The sequence below is a fragment of the Lissotriton vulgaris genome, chromosome 1_1, assembly GCF_964263255.1.
Source record: "Lissotriton vulgaris chromosome 1_1, aLisVul1.2, whole genome shotgun sequence".
Lineage (NCBI taxonomy): Eukaryota > Metazoa > Chordata > Amphibia > Caudata > Salamandridae > Lissotriton > Lissotriton vulgaris.
This window is the reverse complement of record NC_141685.1, coordinates 853,250,332-853,274,393: the sequence shown is the minus strand read 5'-3', so window position 1 is coordinate 853,274,393 and position 24,062 is coordinate 853,250,332. Positions and strand designations below refer to the sequence as shown.

The following is a 24,062-nucleotide window of genomic DNA, read 5'->3' as shown; positions in this document are numbered from 1 at the left end:
CTGGTTAAAAATCGATGGGCTTTCTGTATACCCCTGAGGGATACGACACCATGTTAAAACGCGATCTTCCAGCTTAAAAGCGAAAAGATACTGGCTCTCTTCATCTAAAGGAATCGAAAAGAAAGCCTGGCACAAATCTATCACAGTGAACCATTCAGCTTGGAACGGTATCTGAAAAAATATCACTGATGGATTCGGTACCACTGGACAACATGAGACAACAATATTATTAATCTTTCGAAGATCCTGCACTATTCTGTATTTTCCACTAGGCTTCTGCAAACCCATAATCGGGGAGTTACATGGACTACCCACGATCTCCTTCAGTATTCCCTGTTTAATCATGGATTCGATCACAGGCTTTATTCCTGCAATCGTCTCCGGTGTCAACTTATATTGTGGTGTTCTTGGATATTCGACATTGGGTCTTACCATGATCTTTACTGGTTCTACCCCTTTGATCAATCCTATTTCTTCTCCAGTAAAATCCCACACCTCATCTGACACTTTCTCCCTCAAGTCCTGTGGAAGCTCCTCCACTGTTAAGGTAGGATATAGTTCCACGCATTCCTGCGAGTTTACAACCTTGAAATCGGCATCCTCATCGTTGGTCTGCACTTCTACTCCTTCAGGTGTGCAATGTATTGTGCAATTCAGTTTACACAACAGATCTCTTCCTAGCAAACACACCGGGCTAGAATCACAGATCACAAACTGATGTTCGTCACTGTAATTCCCTATCTTCACTGACACAGGTTCTGTCAGAGGATTCGTCATCCTCTTGTTTGCGACTCCTACCACCTGAATCGTCTCTCCCGATATTGGCAGACCTGGGACTACCGCTGATCTCAACGTGGATCGAGTGGCCCCCGTATCTACCAAAAAGGTCGTAGGACATCCAGCTACTTCAGCCTCTACGTATGGTCCTCTCTGATCTACTTCCAGGGCTGCTCCTAAAGTATAGTCTTCTTCCCTATTCACTCGTTGCCCTGTAAGAGGATCAACGTAGTAGCATTCTTCTCCTCCTACGAACAATGGCATTTGTCTATAGGTTTTCCCTCCATTTGTAATGCGAGGCGGTTGAGGAAACGGAGCTCGAGGAGTCTGAGTCCCCCCTTTGATAAACTTTCCCTTCGGGACTGTTGCCCCCTTAATCACGTTGTTCTGTACCTCTTCCTCCTCTTGTTCTAATTCTCCTGTTTCAACGTTGTAAGGACACTCGCGTCTCCAATGTCCCACCTCGTTACACTGATGACACCTCGTTGTCTTTTTCAGTGTCGCAATATCTATTCTCGGTCTCGGTCTTTCTTCCTCATCTCTGCTCTGATTATTCTTTTTCTTTGCTGGCGTTCCTGTTCCCTGTTGCCGCTGTCCACCCTTTCCAGCTGATTGCATCTGTACTAACATCAGCTTTTCCTTAAGTTTCTTTGCTTTCGAATCTATTTCATCGCTACAGTACCTTGCATACCTCAGAATCTCATCCAAAGGTTTGTTCTGCCAACAGATCAAATGCTGTTGAATCATCAAGCTTATGTCTGGTCTCAATCCGAGAACAAACTTCGACACAAACTGACCTATGTCTTTAGGTTCCATTACGTCTAACCCACTGTACTGTTTAAATGCTTTCAGCAATCTCTCATAGTACTCGTGAACTGTCTCTTTAGGCTCCTGAGTTGTTCGATCTATCTTAACCCAGTCTATGTCTTGCACCGGTACTTTCTCTTTTAGCCATGTTATTACTCTCTCGTATTTTTCCATGACTCTATCTGATGGACCGTTTGTCTGGGTATCTCTTGGAGGCTCACAAGTGGGCCATTCAATACTAAGTTTGCATGCCGTCCACAAATCTCCGGGTACTACGATATCAAACAGTGTGTTCAAATCGATCCACAGTACCTTAGAGATCTTCACGAATCTCTCTACCTGCTTGTACCACTCCACGGGGTTCTCTCTAAGTTTTGGGAAAGAATTAGTGAATTCCGCTAAATCCCCCCTACTCCAGGGTACATGAACGTAGTTTCCGTTCGCGATTTCTCGCAAAGGGAAAGCTTCCATTCGCATTAAGTCTGTATACTGGGACTTCACAAGTGCACTCCTTCTGACAGATCCCCTCTTGGACCATTTTTCCTCCCATCTATCCAGATCTCTCCATATTCTAATACACATGATTAGTTCCCTTATGTGTACTCTTAGCCCAATCGTTCTACGCTCATCTAGATCTCGATCCGTGCAATTCAGCCTATGGTTTGCCTGTAAGGCTTTAGTTCGTGACATGTCTATCATATACTTTTCTGCTAATTCAGATAATTTTTCATGAGCTGCCCTTGCTTTTCGAGTAACATCCTTAGATAAAAACAGTATTTCATCTGGATCGTACAGCTCTAACCTTTCTATTGCCACTGTGCCGTCGATTATTTCATCCAAGTCTGATTTTAAACTCATTACATCAATCCGTCTCGCTTTTATTTCAGCTCTTAGTACGTCAGTCCTAGGTTGTTCACTCACACCCCTCTCACCTCCACTATGCGCCATACGCCTAAATACAGGTGAGTTATGAGGAGTTTTTCTTCCACCTCTTTGTTCCCACCTCTCTAGATCCCAAGCCTTTCCATCTTCCCTTGGGGTATGGTGGAACAATGCTCCATCCCCCAACCCTACATTCCGTCTTTTCGGCTCGGTTTCTCCAGATACGAGATAGGATCCTCCATGCTGTTCTAAACCGCTGTAACTCGCTTGCTGTCTGGTGTCGCTCAACAAACGATAAGGACCTTCATGGCCCTCCATGCTCCCGCGATCTCGTTCGTGATCACCGGATGTATGGCGAGACGTTTCGCGACTCCCTATATTCTCATGACTCCGCTCGCGATCACCGGATGCATGGCGAGACCCTTCCCGACCCTCCATGTTCCCGTGATTCCAATGTTGCACATTTCCATCCGGGGTATGGTGTGTGCATCTGAAAGTATTTCGATACTCCTGCGTCCTTCGTTCTCCCTCACTAAAGGTGACGCGAGGCACTTCCCCACACCCTGCACTCCTGTCGTCGCACATTTGCCTATTGCCACTGGTAGTAGGGCAAGTATCTCCTCTGCTTCCTTGACTCCCTCTCTCCCACTCCGGGCTGCTTTCGCCAGCTCCACAATGGGAGAGGATCCTGTTATCCTGGTCTCTCCACTCTGTTCCTGTTTCTAAACTTTTATTCCGAGTCTCTTCGGCAGTATCCCATTCTTTCAGGTATTCCCTTAATTCCTTATAGGATTTTGGTTTCGGTCCCCTCAAATCCATTGGTCCTCTTTGATCCCCTTGTTCTATCCTGGGACCCGTTACGGAATCTAATGGGGGCACTCCGACTCACTGGTGCTAGTATCTGCCTCTGAGGATTCATCGTGTTGTTCCTATTCTCCATCTCTGCCCTTTCCCTGTCCCATCGTGCCTGTTCCTCCTGCTGGACCCCCTCTGGGTTGTAGATTGACACTATAGGGCCTATGGTAACAGGTACTTGTAGAGCGTCTGGCATTTGGTACGACCTTGCATACTGCGTTTCTGGCACCTTCTGGACCACGAATCTTCCTACTACTCTCTGTTCGGAACTAGATTGAAGTACTTCCTCACCTTTCTTGATATCCCACTCTGTTACTGGGATCGATTTATATTCCCCCCATCTAGCTCCGTCCCCTTGCTGTAGTACGGGACTTGCGACTTCGCTGTTGTACGGAGGTGGTCTATCTGTTAATAGCCTCTCTATCAGATCCTCCTCTGTCTCGCTATCCTCATCTTCTTCTAGAGGTTTCTTTTCTCCCGTGGCTTCTATCATGGTGAACAGTTTGTCTGCTTCTATCTTTTGCACTCTCCACTTCTTAGCTTCCTCATCCCATTTCGCATCCTGCACTGCCTTTACTGATCGTCTCACTCTTTCTTGGCGCCTCTTTAAGCTTTTTTCGTGGGCTGCTCTAAACCATGCACTAAGGGCTTCAAACTGTGTTGGCCTCGGTAGAGGTTTTGTTGCAAGCATTACTGCTTTCAGTTGGTTCAACACTTCTAGCTTAAACGTTCCGAATCTCGGAAACGTTAGTTCCTTATTCCCTTCTGTTAGCTTATTCCACTCGAAGATCCATAGTATCGAGTGTAAGCCTACATTTACTGCCATATGATAAGCTGGTGTGCCTTCTGGTGGAGCTTCTTCTCCAGCATATAAGTTTCTTCTATTTCTCTTAAAGATTGCCCTTAAACTCTTAAAGCACTTCATTTTTGATAATCTACGATTTTCCCTGTGCGACTCTCGCTAATCAGCCTATCTCAGCGTGGTTCTACACCAACCGACCAATCTCAGCGCGACTCTACGCTGACGTCACTTGTCCCCTCTGCAGCAGTTCCCCTCCTTTCTCAACTCGTCTCGCGGTCTCGCATGCGTTTCATTCATACACCGAAAAATGACTACTTCCGTCCAAGCGATCACTTTTCTCAGACTGTACGGCCACAGTCTAACTGTAATTGCTACCTCAACTGGCGAAACGTCTTCCCTCTGACGGTCAGACGCTCGCCTTAACTGATAGGTTACTTACACACAGTAAACGTACGACCAGCGTCCGTTACTCATACACTCACTCAAACGCTCCCCCTATCATCGGTCTGTCGGGCGATCAATGGTACCTCATGACCCCCTTTCAATGGTAGACAACTACTCTGGGTGTTCGATACACCCGAACCACTTAAGTCCTTCCCTGGATCTTAAGATTTTATCCGGTTGCGCGCGCTCACAACCTTCCCTCAATCACACTACAGGCATTCAACTCCGCTTGACATTACAACACAGGTACAACATAAAACACCGCAATCTTACAACGCATGATCCTTATACTCACTCTCGATCGACTCTGCTGCTTTTCTCTCGACGCACCGTCAGCACCGTCTTCGGCAGGGATTCTTCTTCTGGTCGTCGATGACTAGGGACCTTGGGGTAATCTAGACCTGACCTAGGTTGTCTTCCTCAAGAAGAAAACCATCCTCTGCTACCAACTGTGAGGAATGAGATTTTAATATCTTTTATGATCAATTTGATAACTTATCCCATTCGTCAAATTTGGATCGGTTATTTTCTGTCATTGAGTAAAAGACAAACCCCGCATAGGTTAGATAAACCCCATAAACTGACGCAACTCTGAAGAACCACTTACCACTGATGAAGTTTAAAAGTTTTATTATAAAATTAAGAAAAATTGCAAATACAATCCTCTCAGGATAAGATTCAACAAATATACAGGAACTAGAAGGAACATATATTCCCTAAAGAACCTCAGTCTACAAACGAATACTATTAAAGTCAGTTCCAGAATCAACAAATTAAAAAGCATAGATATGATGTGGTTCCGTTGCGTCATCTGCAGAAAGAGAAAAAATAATCAAGTTAAATCTATCCCTACTCTATACTAAATGACATCCCTACTTCGCAAGTTCCTATTTCCCTAAAAAGGTGTCAGCAGTTTGACTTCCAAAGAAGTTCAAACTCTCTTAGCCTCTAAAGGTAACTTAAGTTTAAGAAGCAGTACCCTCTCTGCCTACCCATCCGCTCTCTAAGGGTCCTCGGCCTACTGCTCCCTTGCTCTCTGATCTCTCTCGCTTTGCCTTTGCCTCAGGCCATCTGCGCTATCTTCTCCCCGGGGTGCTGTCCCTAAAATACACAATCACAGTGTGGGTGGAACGCCCCTTCGACGCCCACCACGGACTTTCCCCATGATGTCATTTTCTAGCTCTTTCCATGACTTCGTCTTCTTCGCGTCGTCCGTTAAGTTGACCCTTCTCCTTAGACGCCATCTTCGTCTTCTTGCTGGTGACTTCATTGACATTACATTTGACACTTTCGGAGCAAAGTCTATCACCTCATCAGAACTCTATTCTTTACGGCTGTATTCGTAACCTCATTTGGTCCTGTGAATGGTCACTTCAAAACAAGACTCAAATTCCAACGTCTCCTCTCACGTTTAGGCCATAAACTTCGTCCGGCATTGTCACCTTAAATCTAACAAGAACTCGACTCCTTGGCTCGCATGTTCATATCAAGGCTATTCACGACTCCTGTGAGCCCACTAAATTACATACAGCGGACTACACCCCTGCGAATCCTTGGTCAGTCAGGTTATAATCACAAATGACCCAACTCTTCTAACATTCCTACAAACTTCTTCTACACAGTATAACCTTTAACACATTTATATATGATCGCATTTAGCAAGTCCCTTGCTTATAAGTGAATACATTTTACATAGAATATAAATTACATAGAATATAATTTTATATTCTCATTTGTTACATCGTTATATATGCTCTCTGCACATTTCTCCATGTTACATTTCTCGCCGTTTCTGCATTTAAAGTTACACACGTACATGAATTCTACTTTGCACGTTCTACAGTTCGTAAACATTTCTACATATTTCTACATTAGCCCACTATGTATACGGGCCTTCTAAATCTAATGCATTTTCAAGAGTAACTACAGTTACATTTCCTATATTACTTTGGTTACATCTGTTAACCCTATGCTATAAGTGTCAACTTCACGTTACGGTATACGTTTCATTCCTACGTTTATACGATATGCTTGTAGATATGGCTCGGACATATGTTTTATTCAAATTGCGCTCTCTCAACATCATTGATAATATCACTGCAACATTTGCAGTGAAATTATTGATGGAAAAGTGTGCATGGCGGGGGCACGAGTTTTAGTTACCTTAGGGCACGAGTTAAAGGTAATTGTTATAACTATGTCTATAACTGCTGAATTTCAATGGTTTTGAGTGTGTAAAATCTGAACTTAAGTACAACGTCCCTTTAATCTTTGGTTTTTGGTGAATGTATATATATATGTACATATCTTCAAGGTACGTTGATGAGTGGTTAACAACAGTACATCTATACTTACCTCTATATACTTACCTTCACAATATTTTTGTAGCACATATTCTGGCTATGAAATTCTGACACAGAAACATTGTGAGTAGCGAGAAACTCTCAGACCCTAAAAGTTGCCTGAAACTTTGAGAAAACAAAGTTTCCCAGAATTCCACTACTGTGCACCTGGAGCCCAGCCCATTGATTCCTGCTTAGCGGTTCAGACTAGCATGGGACAAACTTCAATCCCCCTCTATATACCATTCATAGGTCTGGGAGTAAGGGGGAGCAAACTATGCTATATTGCAAACCAGACTTCCATCCGACCTAAATTTCTTTTCCATATGCTTAAACAAGCTAGATAGGCCACCCACTGACATACACACATTACATTTTTAGTTTATATTCTAGTTCATTTGATACTTTTTATTGATTCATTTGTTCTTTTTTACAATTAGAAACATTATATCAAAAACATATCCTTCCATTATGCAAATATTAAACACATGAGATCACCACGAACATGTTTAAACTGCAGAATTTTTTTTCAAGTATACAAATCCAGTAAATAGATTCTCTGCTTCGTTTGTTTTCTTTACATTTTGCATGTACATAAAAATCAATGCCATTTCTCCATGATTAAACCATACTCATATCCTCACCTATCACACTGATACTCACTACCACACAACTCACATCCATGCACTCACTACCCAGCCTTCAACGCCATACCCTGATGTAATCATAACGATGATATATCATGACCATCGGTGGGATTGTTGCCAACTGGGGTGCCAATCACTCTGGCAATGTAGCAAGGGACAAACTACTGTGCAACATGTCTGTCTGTATTTTGCTTTCTTGCCTTCCTGCATTCTAAATATTATATGGTGGACACCCAACAATGATTGACTGTTCATATCAATGGGGGTAGAAGTGTTATGCAGGATCTCTTTTACTTTTGAAGGTGTGTGTGCGGCGAGGGCAGGGATTTGCATGCACATTGTAGTCGGTAACCATGGCATAATTAAGCGCAAGAACATTTTAAAGTGTGATGCTACAATATGACTTGTCAGCTGATTGGGACAAGAATATGTGATCTTGACTATAATACCTACCACAGGATAAGCTGAAAGTCACACGCCCTATGGAGCAAAAAACGAGATCTAATATGCTACATTTTCACTTAAGTGTTATATCCCAATTTCTTTTTTTTATAGCAACTACAATACTTTAGCAAATATTCAATCACTTAAACATCAGTGGCATAAGGGATTTGCGAAAGAGTTCAGCAAAGGAAAGTTGAGACCTCTAAGCGAAGCTAGATGACATAAGGTCAGTTCCAGCCTAATTCTGCACAACTATTTCCGGATTACACACACTGAACAGGGGATCGCACCGTTCTGCGCTGAAATTGGAACACCTTGAAATGTAAAATCATAACATTTGCACTAATCGACCAGTGCAAAAACACCAATTTGTAATTGACTAAATATTGTTGCTAATTTATGAGTGAAAATATACCACCACCTCTTGTGCAATCTGTGCAATCGGGAAAGGTAGATGCAAATTTGCACCAGTATCGGTTCGATCTCAGTCATCAAGGCATGCGGTTTAGCAGAGATATTTTAAGGCATGGGCAAAGTGGGCTTTGGCCCAGGGCCAGAGCGTTTCAAGGGCCCCCTGATAGAGCCAGCTCTGTTCTGCTGAGCCTTGTCCTAATTACTTTGAATAATTCTTAAAACAGATTGTTATAAATACAGTTTTCCTTTAAATAATGTATTCTTAATGTGGGTGATGTGTGAGAACCTTTTGAAAAGAAATGTTGTTTCTGTTTCATGCATCATCCATTTAAAAAAAGTTTCTTTTAGATCGAAATAGAACCTTACATATGAGAAATGGAAGGGTTCACTGGGATTACGTGCAGTAATATTAGTGAGCTGCTGCTGTGTTAGAATATTGAAAAACACGTCATTATCCCTGAATATTAGATGTAAACACATTCAGAATTTGGACGAGTGCGCCTGTGTACTGCCACCGACCTGGCAAAGAAGGCATGAAAGTGCTGACATTGGATAATAATTTCAAAGCTATTCCTAGCAGAGCCCCCAAATACCTTTGGCCCAGGGCCGCCAACATCCTTAAAATGTCCCTGAAGCTTAGAGCTATCTCTGAGAATAGTATTACAGCTCATAATACAGAAAAAGACAAATCAATGTTATGTGCACTTCTCAGTTTATTTTAATGAAGCGCGGAGAGTTCTCAGTTAACACAGAAAATGAAGATATTCTACATACTTGTATTTTAGATGTTGTATTGTGCCCAGACACTTGAAGGACCCCTTCACCATTATAGCCAGGCGGGTGCAGAGAGCTTCACATTCTTCCATGCTGAAAATTGATATAATAGATTGTTTGAAGAATAGAGAGAAGTTGGTCTACTTACAATACAGACAGATTAAATAACTATATACTCGTACCTGTGTGAGGTCAAAACAACAGCCCTTCCATCTTTGAGGATACTGACGATCGAATTCCACAGGAAGCGGCGTGAATGAGGATCCATTCCTGTCGTAGGCTCGTCCTGAAAGTTACATTTTAAATTAAAAGTCCCAATTATGTCAACATGGTCACTGCAGGAGCTATCAGTCGACTGATCAATATGTAGTTGCTCTATAATTTGTGAGAGAGATTTGTTTGCATATATTGTGGCATTACTTTCTTATAACATGTTCGTACTGACAATGACATCAGAACTCACCAAAAGTAAGAAAATAATGTCAGAAGTAGCTAGGAATAATTTTTTTAAATCAAGTACACATTAGTCACGTGCAGATCCACGTTTGGCCGGTAGATGGTGGTAACCACCCGGTCATCTTTACAGGTACAACGAAATGAATGTGTTTTTTCAAACTAACTATAGTGCCTTCCATTGCTTCTGAATTAAACTTTCGGGGGCTTATTTACAAGCCCCTTGCGCAGCCAGTGCGTCACATTTAATATGGGGAAAAGTGACGCACTGGCGATGCAAGGGGCTTGTAAATAAGCCCCTCAATTTTAATCTTACATTTGTCTAATAAGTGATCTCTACGTAAAATATGTAAAACAAAAAATGAAAAAGTAAAAAGCTAGAATAAAGGTGTCACAAAATAATTTTTGCCCAACTGTGCACTCGTGGCACTTGTTCAAACGTCATGCAAAGCAACCATGTTGTACCTTATTGCCGTTACAACCCGTTTACACAACCTGTATTTTAACCCCTTCGCTGCGGCGGCAATTCCGCCGCAGCGCTAGGGGGGGGGGGCGCCCGAGCGGCACTCGCATGCTCATGACGGAGCCGCTCCGCCACGAGCCGCGGTTGCGCTGTGCTCAGGACAGAGCGGTTCCATCATGGCCCCGCCCGCTTAATAGAACGGGCCACGCAGGCGCGAAATCAGCGCCGCGCCTCAGGGCCATGACGGAACCGCTCCGTCATGAGCATAGCTCAGCCGATGCTCATGATGGAGCGGCTCCGTCATGAGCATGGGAGGGGTTAAGTGAATGTTGCTAACATACTATGGGGCATATTTGTGGGAGGTTTGCGTCATGCTTGCATCACACAACGTGGTACATGTGTGACACAAACCTCTAATTCAGATCTACGAACCAACGCAAAGCCACGTTACGTGTCTTTTAATTGGTTCATGAATATGGAGTAATGCAAAACCACGCAAATCTCTGAGTTGAATTACTCTGCGCAAGGGAGGTGTCCATGTGTATTTCGTGGGTGCTTGCACACATCTCCCATGGTTATTATTATAATCCCTATTCATGGAAGCCCTCATTTTGATCATCTCTCCCCTGATAGTGCTCAAAAGGATGATACTCCAATGGTCCCATGTTTTTGACGCATTTTCAGATTGACCAAACCTGGTAACCTGGAAATGCACCTAAAAGATACACCTCCCCGCCATAAGCATAAAGAGGAGATATATCTTTATTTCTGCTCGTTGCTTCCTCTTTCTATGTGCGCTGCATTCAGCAGCACACATACATAGAGCAATATGCCTCTAAGGATTTTTTTTGAGCAGGAAGATGTCCTTTCCTGAACAAAAACAATCTTGCATGCAAGCATGCAACACAGGCACCCTTGCACCATGCTGCAAGGGTGCCTGCATTGGCGCTAGACTGCCAAAGTGCTCCAGCACAGGTGGAATGGACAGAAATGTGCAGTATGCCTTAAATATGGCACATTCCTGCCGTTCACCTGGGATGTATGACGGTACGACGCGTACCGTCACAACGCGTGGTTTTACAACGCGTCCCTTACAACGCAAGTCGTTACCACGACTTGCGTTGGGGGCGCGGATTGAGAATAGTATAATTTACTATTCTAACACCAGTCCCCATGGACACTAGGGAAGTTGTTGGAATAGTAAATATACTATTCTTAATCCTCTAGCGCCCTTGTTGTAACGGATGCCTCGTAAAAGCACTGCGGAGTAAAATCTGCATCGTAAAGGATGTTCCCCCTTCACCTGTGATGCAGGGCAGCACAGCAAGGAACTTGCTCCACTGTCTTGAGCCCCAATCTTCATAAATATGCCTCTATGTACATACACATTGCATCACTTACCAGCAGCACCACGGGAGGACAGCCTATCAGAGCAATGGCCGTGGATAGCTTGCGCTTGTTCCCGCCGCTGTACGTGCCAGCGACATCATCTGCATACTTTGTGAGTCCAAGTTTTTCAATGCCCCAAGCTGCCACCTGGGAAATAGAGTTGAGAATTCATCTTAGAAAATATAGATATAAATTAAAGTACACCTATTTGTTGTAGATACAATTAATTCTACAATAACAAAGCGTATGTCAAAAAAATACCTGCTGATACCCTGATTCCTAACAAAATAATTACCTTGGTAGCATTACAAACATCAGGTGCTTATTCTACTTTTGTATAGAAAGCTTGTAATTGAATCCTGTTCTGAATATTAAGGCAAACACAAGATGATGGACGGAGTGCTGAAACTTTTCAACGACTCACCCCCAGTCACAGGTCACAGATCTGGGCTTAATCCATTGTTCTTTTGCTTACTATGCCAGTGCAATTTGGACCCAGCCATATGCTAATCAGTCTTGACCGTTTTTCTTATGGGAGCAGCCCAGCCCAAACTGCCAGGCCAGGACCTCCCTGGACTGTAAACAAGCATCCTGGGAACAGTTCTGGTGTATTACCCCTCATCAACCTTGTAAATCCTTCTTGACCCCACAACCAGAAGATGCACGGAGTGCTGAAACTTTTCAACCACTCGGAATAGACTGTTCCCATGAGGAACAGGGTCAAAACTGATTTACATATGGCTGGGTCCAAGCTGGGGTGGCAAAGTGAGCAAAAGAATGATGGATTAAACTCAGAGTTGTGACTGGGGGTGAGTGGTTCGAAAGTTTCAACACTCTGTCCATCATCTTGTTTTGATTGTTTTAATTTTTAAGGCGTCAAATTGTTTGTTTCAGAGTGCATATTGGACGTTATTCCATTGACACACACTGTGGTTTCGCCTCATCAATCTTGCACCATACCACGAACAATAAAACATTGATACCCAGCCATCCAGCATGATCACAACTGAACCCTTTGGGCATCATTTATGAGGCTGTGCGCCACTTTTACGCCGCCGGTGTGTCACTTTTTGTGACGCAACAGTGGCGTAAAAAATGCACCTTGTTGTGCCATATTTACAAAGTGACGCATCTAGGTAGATACGTCACTTTGTAAACCCCTGCGCCACATTATACATGCGCCAGGTATAATGTATGCAAGGGGGGCGTACTGACGCAAGGAAGGGTCGTAGAAGTGACGCAGTGAAATCTGAGATTTCACTGCGTCACTTTTAGGACGCTGTTGCGTCAAAATCTTGCGCCTGCCTCACAGCAGGTGTAAGACTGACGCAGGCCCTTTCACATGGGGCTTGCCCCATGTGAAAGGACGCATTGCTGGAGTTGCGTCACTTTTGTGACACACTATAGCAATGCGTCACTTTTGCGCTTACAGATACGTCAGAAATACTGACGTATCTGTAACTCCTTGCGACATGATGCGTCATACATTAAATATGACGCATCAGGAATGTCGCAAGGAGTGCGCACTGAGAAGTGACGCATCGCTGCTTTCACGCAGCGATGCGTCATTTCTCATAAATGAGGCCCTATGTCTCTAAATGCTGCGACCATAAACACACTATGTATGTTATGCTATAGTTTTGCAAATGGACAGGAGCACAATACACAAACATATCATTAAGGAAGAACTCCAACACTAGTCTGTGATGGAAATGGAAACTGTGTGGAAAGGCGTGTGAATAAAACCATATAACTGTAAGAAGGGGAGATTCCGGATGTGTGTTTGAATAAGCAGTACATGATGGATTTGCAGAAAGGACCATGAAACCTGTGATTCCGAGTGGGAGGAGGTACCTAGCAAAGAAGATGATTATTATTATGAGGAACAAATTAATCACCTAAAAGTACAAAACCAGACTTAACATTTCTGTGGAATTTCAAACTGTAGTTCTCTGCCCTTTAAAATACTTTTTGATAGCTATTTCTAACAATGCACTGTTTATGTGCAGTTCGGGGGACTTTATTCAATAGGTGTTTGGTCGACTAGACACACACATTGCTTTACCATGTCAATTTCCTCTGCTGGAATGCCTCTGAGGCGCCCATAGAGTTGAAGGTGTTCACGGCCTGTAAGTAGATCATCAATAGCATCAAACTGAGGACAGTAGCCCATGTTCTGGTGGACGTCAGCAATGTTGGTCAAGATACTGCAAAAACAAAAGCAAACAAGCAAGACATTCAGATCCAGCATGCAGAAATGATCACAATAATACAAGGATGGATCCCTAAATACAATGGTGGTCTATTCAAAATACTTATGGCTGATTACATGTTTGATGGAGCTACAGCAGGACTGCCCCGTGCCACACCGCCAAACCCGCGTGAGAACCACCCGCCAAATAATGTCTTTTTTGTCATTAGCGGGCGATTCCTTTGCTTTTTCCACTGCGGTGTCTATAAGATAGGCACTGCAATGGGAACGTCAAATGAAGTTCCAGCACGGCATGTATTTAGCAGACCATGCTGTGCTCGAGCTACTGTGCATGAACACAGGGGGGTACATGTTGTGTCCCCCTGTGTGCATCCACAAGGAATAAGGCACACCTGTTTTTATCTCCACCATTATTTTCAAGGAAGAAAGACCTCTATGAATTCAGTGGCAGAGATGAACGTCGTAATATGCTTGGAGGGACCACGGTGGTCCTGCTAAGCATATAGATGCCTCTTGCCCACCCCACAACCGCCGGGGAACTGCGGTTCCCTGGCGGAGTCCGCCGTCCCACGCCAGCACAACCACTAGGGTCATATTGTTGCTTTCGCAAGACCACCACCGCTGTGCCACCATGAGTCTGGTGGTCTTCAGACCTCCAGACTCATAATTAGGCCCTTAGTACTTAATTAGAATTTGGGGAATGAAGCCTGGGTCGACTACTATTGTGTAAGATTACAGCTAAATTGTATTAAAGGTTACCATGTGGGTGAAGCCAACAAATGACAAATAAAAAACTAACGTTTACAAAAAGGATTTCTAGACATTTTAATGACTATCAAACAGCCTGGGGGGCCTAAAGTGTGATTCACACTCACGATTCCATCCTAGCTGGCCTAATATGGACATCATTCGATGAGAAGCTCTCGGCCTCGTAGACACTGCTTGTGAGGGGAATACAAAAGAACACAGCAAATATGGACAATTGTTCCCGTGCACAATGACTGATCTCTTATGTAAACCAATGTATAGACCAACAGCAATTTCCTCTTCACTAGCCCAGCAAATACATAATTGGGGTAAATGTCGTATGGTCGCGACTTTGCTATATAGGACAGTACCTAAATACAGATCATATGAATGAACTGCTCGTGCAAAACATAGCAGAATTCTTCACTTCTATTGAAATTGCAAATTGGCTATATCCTCCATATTGTTTTACTTTGGAAGTTATATCCAAGACTATTCAAATGTGGAAATTATACCTAAGATCACATGCGCATCGCTCCTTCATTTGCACTACTTGAGTGACACTGCATTGTTATTTGTGCCTCATTGATTTTGATTCTAATTGTTTCTTTTCAGCTTCCTTTATCATGCCCATCTTGCCACTCTACCTCTACAAATACTATCCTCGTTTATTATTTTTTCTCACTGTGGAATAGTTGCTTTTAATAGTTGCTGCTACCACGTAGCAAGTTGTCTTTTTTTCCAGGAAGTCTACATTTGTCTCTTATCTTTTCTCACTTTTCAGTTTCTAACTTGCTGTCACACTTGCTTCACCCTTAACTCTGATATCAATTCAAATCATTCATGTTCTTCAGTGTCACATCTCAGTCCAAATCTTTTGCGTTCTTGGCGTCAGCTTGAAATTCATTTTACTCACTCACAGAGAACCTCTATGGCATTCTCTCACTTGCCATTCTTTTCTCTTTACCTTAGTTGTATTACATCTCTCCATAAATTCACACCAATTCCAATAGGAAACTCTGTAGCGTGTGGCTGATGGAGCAGGGTTTCGCAAAAATGAAACCTGCTTGAATTCATATCCCGAAAATATGTACTAACAGTAAGTAGTTGTAGAAAAACTAACATACACCCAACATGAACACAAGGGAACTGCTTTGTGCATGCCTGAACTAACACGTAAATAAATAATATCGTAATAACTTTTGTGCTTTGAAAGCAAACGAAGAAGTTGCATGAATAGGCTGCATGTGCATCAGCATTTTTGCATGTTGCATCCTGCTTTAAAGTAATAATTAATGCCGCTTTTGTACTAAGTTTATGCTAGGTAACATTAATGGGGAATAGTGCAGGGTGGGTGGTAAACAGTGAAGGTTTCATTATCATCTAATTAACAAATGTTCCTTTTCCTTTACTTTAGTGGGCTGGATGAAGCAGCCATCTTTATAAACTTAGCTAATGTGGGAGGGAGAACTTCAAGGAGTCAGTCCGTTCTGTCATGAGGCAAAATAAGATGGGCTGTGCATTGCAGATGACATGAAAAGGGTGAAGGCCAGAGTGTCAGACGACTGCCAAATGTTGTACCCAGGCATGGGACCAGAGTAGCAAGCTGCATATGATGTTGATTTGTGAAAAGAAAATATTAGATTTGTATCTTCTGTGGGGAATGTGACAACGAACCAAGACTGAGAACCTGGCAACTAACAAAAAAACAATGAAGTTGTTGAATTAAAGGTGAAATCATGGTGGTGTGACAACGTCACCTTCCAAGGCACCAAATCCCTGTGCAAGTTTGATGGTAGTTTGCAACAATTGCGGGATGGACATGTCAATTTTAGAGTATAATGGGGGTGCCTCTAGGGGTGTGGTTAGATCCTAGACTGGCAGGAGAGAAGAAGGGATATGCGTCGCTGTCCGTCGGTTTGCAGAGAGGCCTAGCTGTTCCTGACCTGTCCTGATCCTATCCTTATACCATTTGTTCCCTGATTCTATTTCGGGGAACCCCCACCATCTCCTAGGCTGAGGGGATGGTTTTCCTACAGACCATTAAGTTTGTATTTAGACTAACTCATTCTCAAAAATGTTACTTATAGATGTATTTTGTCTCTGAAACTTTTGTCTCTCCACCTATCCACTCCGTCAATGATTTATTGACATGTATTAATTAGATGAAACTATTGTTTTTTCATCTATCCCCTCCATTAGGTGTATTATGTTTGGTATAAATATTTGCTGAAACTTTTGTTTCTTACTTTATCCACTCCTTCATTGTATAAAGTCATTGTTTAATTTGGATGAGTTTGTATTTAAATATAATGTCCCCTTTCGTGAGGTTCAATGTTTATAATTTGTGACCAAATGCAATTGACCATCATCCTTAAATATTTGAGATGAATTCATTATTAACCTTCCAGAGAGTCTGTGATTATTTTAATTAACTAAATGATTGGTAAGTTAGTAGTTATCATTGCCATCAACTATTCAACTAATTGGTCCATCGACCAAATAGAAGGGAAGTTGATAAAGATTAGTTAATGAAGGATGTCTCATTTGAATCTATAAAAAGGAAATAATTGTTGGAACATATAAATTGACCCCAGTGCATCAGGGATTCTGGGTGAATGTGTGTGGGCCATTGTGTTATGATCTTAATGATTATTGATCCCTGATCAATTTTTGGTATCGGAGCTGGATCAGTTTCTTGGTAGCAGAGGACGGTTTTATTATTGATTAGTTTTGTAATGATTATTGATTATATGTTCTTAACACAAAAAGTTAGTGTCATGTTCTATGTTGTCTAGAAGCACAGGTATGTAGATACCTGGGGAATCCCGGGAATGGAATTTAGCCTGAAGTAGGCAGAAGAAGACTGTGGTAAACAAATCACACTGCAGAAGTACTTTGTCTGTTGTAATAATACCTAAAAGCTACAGAGGGCTGTAGGTGTTATATTAGGGAATTTTTGTATGTGAGTAGAATGCCTAAATAGCAAAGGGTCCACTCCTGAAACTCTAGCCTTATCCCCAGGAGAGTAACAAGACCTCTTTTCACACCAAAAAGTCATCTTGTGAAATTTTGGCCCTATCCCTAGAGGAGTAACAGGTCCTCCCGGAGCTTGTTAGAGAAGTGAGATAATGCTGGTCTTTATCATTACTTGCAGAGTAAGGAAATATTCTTGAAAAGGTGAAGACTATCTCTTTTATCAGTGGAACAGACAAGGTAGCATTATTTTGTGTCGTTACTAACCGAATTTTGATTTGAGAAAACCCAGAAAAATATTGCCGTTAAATTTTGTAAAGGGAGCTTCAGTAGAAGGAGTAATACTGACGTCAGAAAAGGCTGCACTGACAGTGATCTGGCAGCAGGCGTGTACTGAGTTGTGATTGGTTGGTTGGTGTGAGCCGCGCGAGCATTGGTTAAGACTTTGCTTATATACCAATTCTTTGATTGCTAGGTTGGTGTGAGTCACGCTAGTATAGGATGAAAGTTAACCAATAGAATAAGTAGAATTATGGAATGGTTGTTTTTGTTTATTCATGATAAGACCCATTAGTGGAGGAAGTCAGAAAATGAAGTTGATGCAGAAAGTAAAGGATTTCTTCAAGATGGACAAACCAATTGTGACTAGAGAAGGGATTCCAATTCCGCCTCCAAAAATGCATGCTTCTTTTATGATACTGGAACGAGGATATCACACTTGTATGTGGTTAGAAAATTGCATAGAGCATACAAAGGGTGATGTTGTTTTAGCCTTTCCGCAACATGGTATATTTAATGTGAAGATATTGCAGAACTGAGGAACCAAATGGATTCTTTAGTCCCAAATCCTAGATTGACTGAATCCTAGTATGAAGCCTTGGAAGAATGGGAAGTAGAGGCATTTGAGAGAGAAAAATATAGAATTGGTAACAGAGGTTACAGGAGTATGATGTTCAGATATCCTTTCGAGAGCAGGGAAGAAAATCTGAAAAGATGGAGAAGAGCTGTGGTAACGGAAGGGTTGTTCCCAGTTTGAACAGTTGATGAGCAAACTGGAGGTAAATGTAAGGAGAATAGGAACCATATAGAGACCCCAAGTGTAAGAGGTGAATCATTGATGAATGATTCTGATGATGATGAATTGATAGAGGTCATCATGAACAAAAGACTACCACCATATGAAGAGAATTTAGGGGTGGAGACCCCAAGTGCCCCAGAAATGGCAACCCAGTTGACTCCGCAAGTCTCGGATATAGCGAAAGTAATAAAAGAAAATGAAGCAAAACTGTTGAATAAGGCCAGATTAGAACGAGTCCAGGAATTGAATCAGTAGAGTTTGAATGCAGAAGCATTGACAGTACCGGTAACAATTGGCCCTGTAGTTTCGTTGTATGGAGATAGACAGAATGTTTCTAAAGTGCATGCATTGGCTGTACCAGGAAGGGGCGTCAGGAGTAGTACAAATGAGGATGGACAGGCAAATGCGAATAACACGTTGTTATATCTTCCAGTTTGTGAGTTGATAACAGAGACCCCACAAAGAATAATACAATTAGACCCAAGAAGAATAGGACCAAATGTCACTCCAATAGCAGGGAGTTCAGCATGTCCTTCACCAGAAGAATTAAATAATTGGATAAAAAAAATGACAAAGCCGATACCTCAACCGCAGAGTACAAATGTGAGTCAACTGAAAGTTGATTTGGAAGAAATGATTATTGGTACAATAAATTCAGACAGATTAGGGACCTACTGAGATGAAGAGGAGTTGTTTTTGTGTAAAAGTATTACCTGGAGGGCAAAGAATTTACATGAGAAAATATCTGAAGCTGCTACTGAGTATGGAGTAGACATAGAAAACTCGAAGGTATTGCAGAAATCATACAGTTTGGCTTTCACTGATAAGGACTTGGAAAGTTTGAATGCATCTGGAAAAAGGTTGCAGATAAAGGAAATAATGAATATTTTGAAGAAATGGGGAGATGCCGATCGCTGAAAAAAAGGTGGAAGAAAAAGAAGGAAGAAGCAGGTTGTAAAGGAGCATCAATGTTTCCCATGAAAGAAAAAGAACAGGTTGACAGGGCGTGTCCAATGAGAGAAGTGCCAGGTGGTGGATAAGTTCATGTTCCATGGTCAAGACAGGATATATTTATCTTTTACGAATGATTTTCCCAGACTGAGAGAGAAACCAGTTGAATGGTACAAACAAGTAGAAAGGTTTGTGAAGGTTTCAAAATTCTGTTAAAAGATTTAGATGGGTTGTTTGAGATTGTTGTTCCAGCTGACTTATGGACAGAGTGTACAATCATTGTTGATTGGTCAAAGAATGAATATCCTAGAGATGCTAAAACAGGTGTCCATCAAAAGAGGTGATGAAAAAGTACAATCAGGTAATCACATTTCTGAAAGGGAAAATTTCCTCGAAGGAAACAGATTGGGTTAAAATTGACAGAACTATCCAGTAACCAAAAGAGTCCGTACATGCCTACTATGAACGGTTGTTGCAGGTATTTAAAAAGTATAGTGGATTTGAAAACATTGGCGATAAAGATATGGGACATTTCGTCTATCATTTTGTGTTTGGATTAAGACCAGAAATTGGTAATATGATTCAAGAGCATTTGATTTGCTGGCAAAGCAAAACAATAGATGAAATTCTGAGGTATGCAACATATTGAAGTGATGACATTAAATTAAGATATAAAATGTTGAAGGAGAAAATGATGTGGGTACAGGTGAAAGTGGCAGAACAGCAAGAAGCAAATAATAGCCCTCAAAATAATAATCATGCGAGTGGTCAGAGGCAAAATGGACAAAATTACAGTGGAGGTAAAGGTAAAGGAAGGGGAAAAATGAGTAAAGAGGAAGCTGTGAAGAAATGTCCTTGTCATGCATGCGGAAATCTTGAACATTGGAGGAATGAGTGTAGATCTGCTAAAAAATTAATGGGGGAAATCAACATTTAATTCCACAGATGCAGAATGAAGTGGTTGTAAATCAACAGCAACATAGCGTTACTCAACAGTTACAGGTGCCACAAGCTCTCATGCTAAATAATGTGAATACTCAAGTGCAGAGGTACAGTGTGAACCCTGGATATCTCGGAGGTGACCAGCTGGGTAAGTATCAAGGCGTGATTCCGCAATATTGGGTGCAGTGCAATGGGAGTGATTCACACTCATCTCAATGACGGTGCCTGAAGGGGAGGAAGAGTGCGTCCTCGGCGCATCCTTGGCGGTAGATCAGTCAGGTCCATTTGTTGACGGAAAGGTGGAAGGTAATGATATTACATTCCTAGTGGACACTGGTGCTACCCGTTCTACTGTGAGAGCAGCAGAAATCCCAAACCTACTCCTCTCGGCAGAAACTATCCATGTTGTAGGAGTCTCGAATAAGAATATTAGAACACAAGTCACAACCCCAATAGAAGTTCATATTGGAAACTTCAAAGACATGCATCGGTTAGTGGTGTGTGACTCGAGCCCAGTGAATCTCTTGGGAAGGAATTTGCTATGTAAAATGAACTGCACCATCTATTGTACATCAGATGAGGATGTTGAATTCAAAATGATGCTAGCAAAGCAAGGGACAGAAGTGGATGAGTTGTTTTCACTTTTCACAGAATAAAATCTGCCTGAAGAGTTGAAAAATGCAGTGAAACCTGATGTGTGGGATTTTATAGGAAAAGAAATTGGCCTAACAACCAATGGATATCTGATTCAGGTAATAGTGAAGGATGGTGCTGTGTATTCCAACACACCTCAGTATAAGATGAGTCCAGAAGTGATTGCAGGAGTTGCTCCAGGAATTGACCAAATGATTGAACAAGGAATTCTAAAAGAAATAATGAGCAGTCCTTGTAATTCGCCAATCATAGATATCAAAAAGCCCAGTGGGAAGTACCGGATAGTGCAGGATTTGCGTAAAATTAATAAAATTGTAGTACCCTGTTGTCCAGTAGTGCCAAATCCAGCAGTGATTCTTTATCAGATTCCCCGTGAGGCAGAATGGTACAGAGTGATTGATTTGTGACAAGCATTCTTTTTGATTCCTTTGCATTAGGAAAGCCAATATTTGTGTGAATTTCGGTTCGGAGACCGTGTCTTGGCATGGTGCCGAGTTCCTCAAGGGTACACAGAGAGCCCCTCAATCTTTAATCAGATCTTGGAAAAATGTCTGAAGACCCTAGTCATGCCAGGTAATTCAGTTGTGGTCCAATATATTGATGACCCACTGGGGGCATCAAAGATAGGATAGGATATGTGTTTATAAAGCGCTCGAATGCCAGGGCGTCTTGGCGCTGGTGTATGCTGAAGTGGTGCAGCCTACATTACAAAGACAATATTGAAGCAAACAGCCAGGTCTTTAGTTCTTTCCTAAAGGATTGTCTGTTAGACTGAAAACGCATGGCTATTGGCATTTTATTCCACAGCTTTGCTGCACAATTAGAAAAAGTTCTTCCACCCCCAACTCACTCTCCTAATCTAGTGGGAGTATTCAACGTGGTGGCTGATATGCTCCTTGCTAATGTCAAGGGCGATGCTGTAAGCTTTCAAGTCGCTAACAGCTTGGCAGCAGTCCCTGAGATGGACAAACCACGCAAATTACCAAGCGGCAGCCGACGGACTTATATTAAATCGGAGACTCCCGTCTGATGTGCCTGCTAAATTTACACATAAGTCCCCTTTTGCGTTTTCCATTCTTGATTATGCAATATCGGATTATGGTTTGTTTCCCTGGATTCAGGATCTTAAGATAATTCCAACAATGCTGAGTGATCATTGTATAATGCTCATAACTATTTCTTTAAACCCTATGCCCACTGTGCCATGGGCACTTAACGGCAGTGATGTGGCTTTTCATGCTTCTACGGGAAGATGCTTTTGGAATCCCTCTGCCATTAATGGGGTCCATGATAAATTATGTAATACTCTATTAGAATTGAATGAGTGGCGTGGTTTAGAAATAGTTAATTTTGAAAATCTTATGCGAAATATCATTTTAGATGTAAAAAAGGCTACCCGCCCTAGAAAAGGGGTAGTTGTGCCTAGTACACTACGCATCCTGAACAAAGAAATAAATAAACTAGTCCGTGAGCAATATTTAGATAGAGTTATGGAACGTGAAAAAGAAATCTCTAGGTTAAAAAGAAAGAGATGCAGATTAAAGGCAAAAATAAAAAAGGAGAATGAAGATACAGTTTGGATTAACTTAAAGGAATCAGTTGTCCATGGTAGGATTAGAGAATTTTGGGCAATAATTGGGAAGGGATGCGGTAATAGAATAAGCCCTTGCCCCATCCCTATAGCTGAAGAGGTTTGGATCACATATATTCGGGACCTCTATGCAGGGAATGGCATGTCAGGTGAGGATATTGTCCTAGCTGCAACGCATGAAGGACTGATTAACTATCCCACAGAGGAATCAATTGAAACAGCCATAAGGAACATGCGCGCCTCTGGTGCAATGGGTCCCGATGAACTCCCTATGACAGTTTTGAAGCAGGATCCACTAATGTGGAGTAAAATCCTATACCCATTGTTTAAAGCCTGTTTCTTGTCAAATACGGTACCTGCCTCCTGGAGGGGAAGTATTTTGGTCCCTATTTTTAAGAAGGGAACTAGGGACAGCCCCAGTAATTATCGATTGATCGCCCTCCTCGACTCTATCGGAAAGGTTTTTGCGAAATGTCTTTTAAGTTTTCTTTCCGATTGGGTCGAGGAGAACAATATCTTGCCTCTTGAACAAACTGGCTTCCGTAGGGGGCATGGTACTTTAGACAACCTCACCACTCTCCAGGTGGTAACTGATAAATATGTGCAGGTGGGAGGGGGGGTCGTCTATGTGGCTTTTATTGATTTCTCCACAGCGTTCGATAAAGTGGATCGTAGAACGCTGTGGAGAAAATTGGCAGCGCTTGGCGTCCCATCCTCCCTATTGGAGCTTGTCCGCACACTCCATACAGAGACTTGGTGCAGTGTCTTGCAAGGGGGTGAAAGGGGGCTCTCCCATCATATTTCTTCCTTGAATGGCCTGAAACAAGGTTGCCTATTGGCTCCCCTTTTGTTCTCCTTGTACACTGTTGATCTGCCTGTTGCCTTGTCTGTCAGCGAAGGTATTGCTCCGGTGATTGGGGGGACCCCAATTTCTTGCTTGATGTATGCCGATGACGTCCTTATTTTAGATCTGACTCCCAAAGGCCTTGCAAATCGGCTACAAGCCCTGCATGATTTTTCTGTTGCGCATTGCATGAAGATTAACATCTCCAAAAGTAAAATTATGTGCATAGCCGGGAAAAAGAAGTGCAGATCTGAAAGTTTTGGTTGGTATATCGGCGGTCAAAAACTGGAGGTGGTAAAATCTTATACGTTTTTGGGGAAAATTATTGCGACTAACTTGAGCGAGAGGCCTCATATTGAGTATAGTTCGCGCAAAGCCCTCGCACATGGCAAAGGTCTAAATTCCCTGCATCAGGCCACTGGGAAAAGGCACTTTTTGTGCTTATTGGAGGTATATAGGTCCAAAATTCCCGCTACGATACTATATGGTATTGAACTTATTGAGATGAAATAATGGGACTTCTGCCATAAGATTGAGGGGAAACTCTTAAGATCCCTATCTTCTCTGAATACTG

At 42.3% G+C, this 24,062-nt stretch overlaps 1 protein-coding gene across 1 annotated transcript in view; it reads right to left on the bottom strand.

The window, feature by feature from the left end:
- ABCA4 (ATP binding cassette subfamily A member 4) overlaps nucleotides 1-24,062 on the bottom strand; it is a 1,055,123-nt gene that overhangs the window by 27,418 nt on the left and 1,003,643 nt on the right. Inside the window, exons 44-47 of the mRNA XM_086957892.1 lie at nucleotides 13,559-13,700; nucleotides 11,506-11,640; nucleotides 9,371-9,474; nucleotides 9,189-9,281 (exon numbers count right to left, since the gene is read on the bottom strand). Coding sequence (XP_086814018.1) covers nucleotides 9,189-9,281; nucleotides 9,371-9,474; nucleotides 11,506-11,640; nucleotides 13,559-13,700 — 474 coding nt within the window. The remainder of the gene's footprint in view (nucleotides 1-9,188; nucleotides 9,282-9,370; nucleotides 9,475-11,505; nucleotides 11,641-13,558; nucleotides 13,701-24,062) is intronic.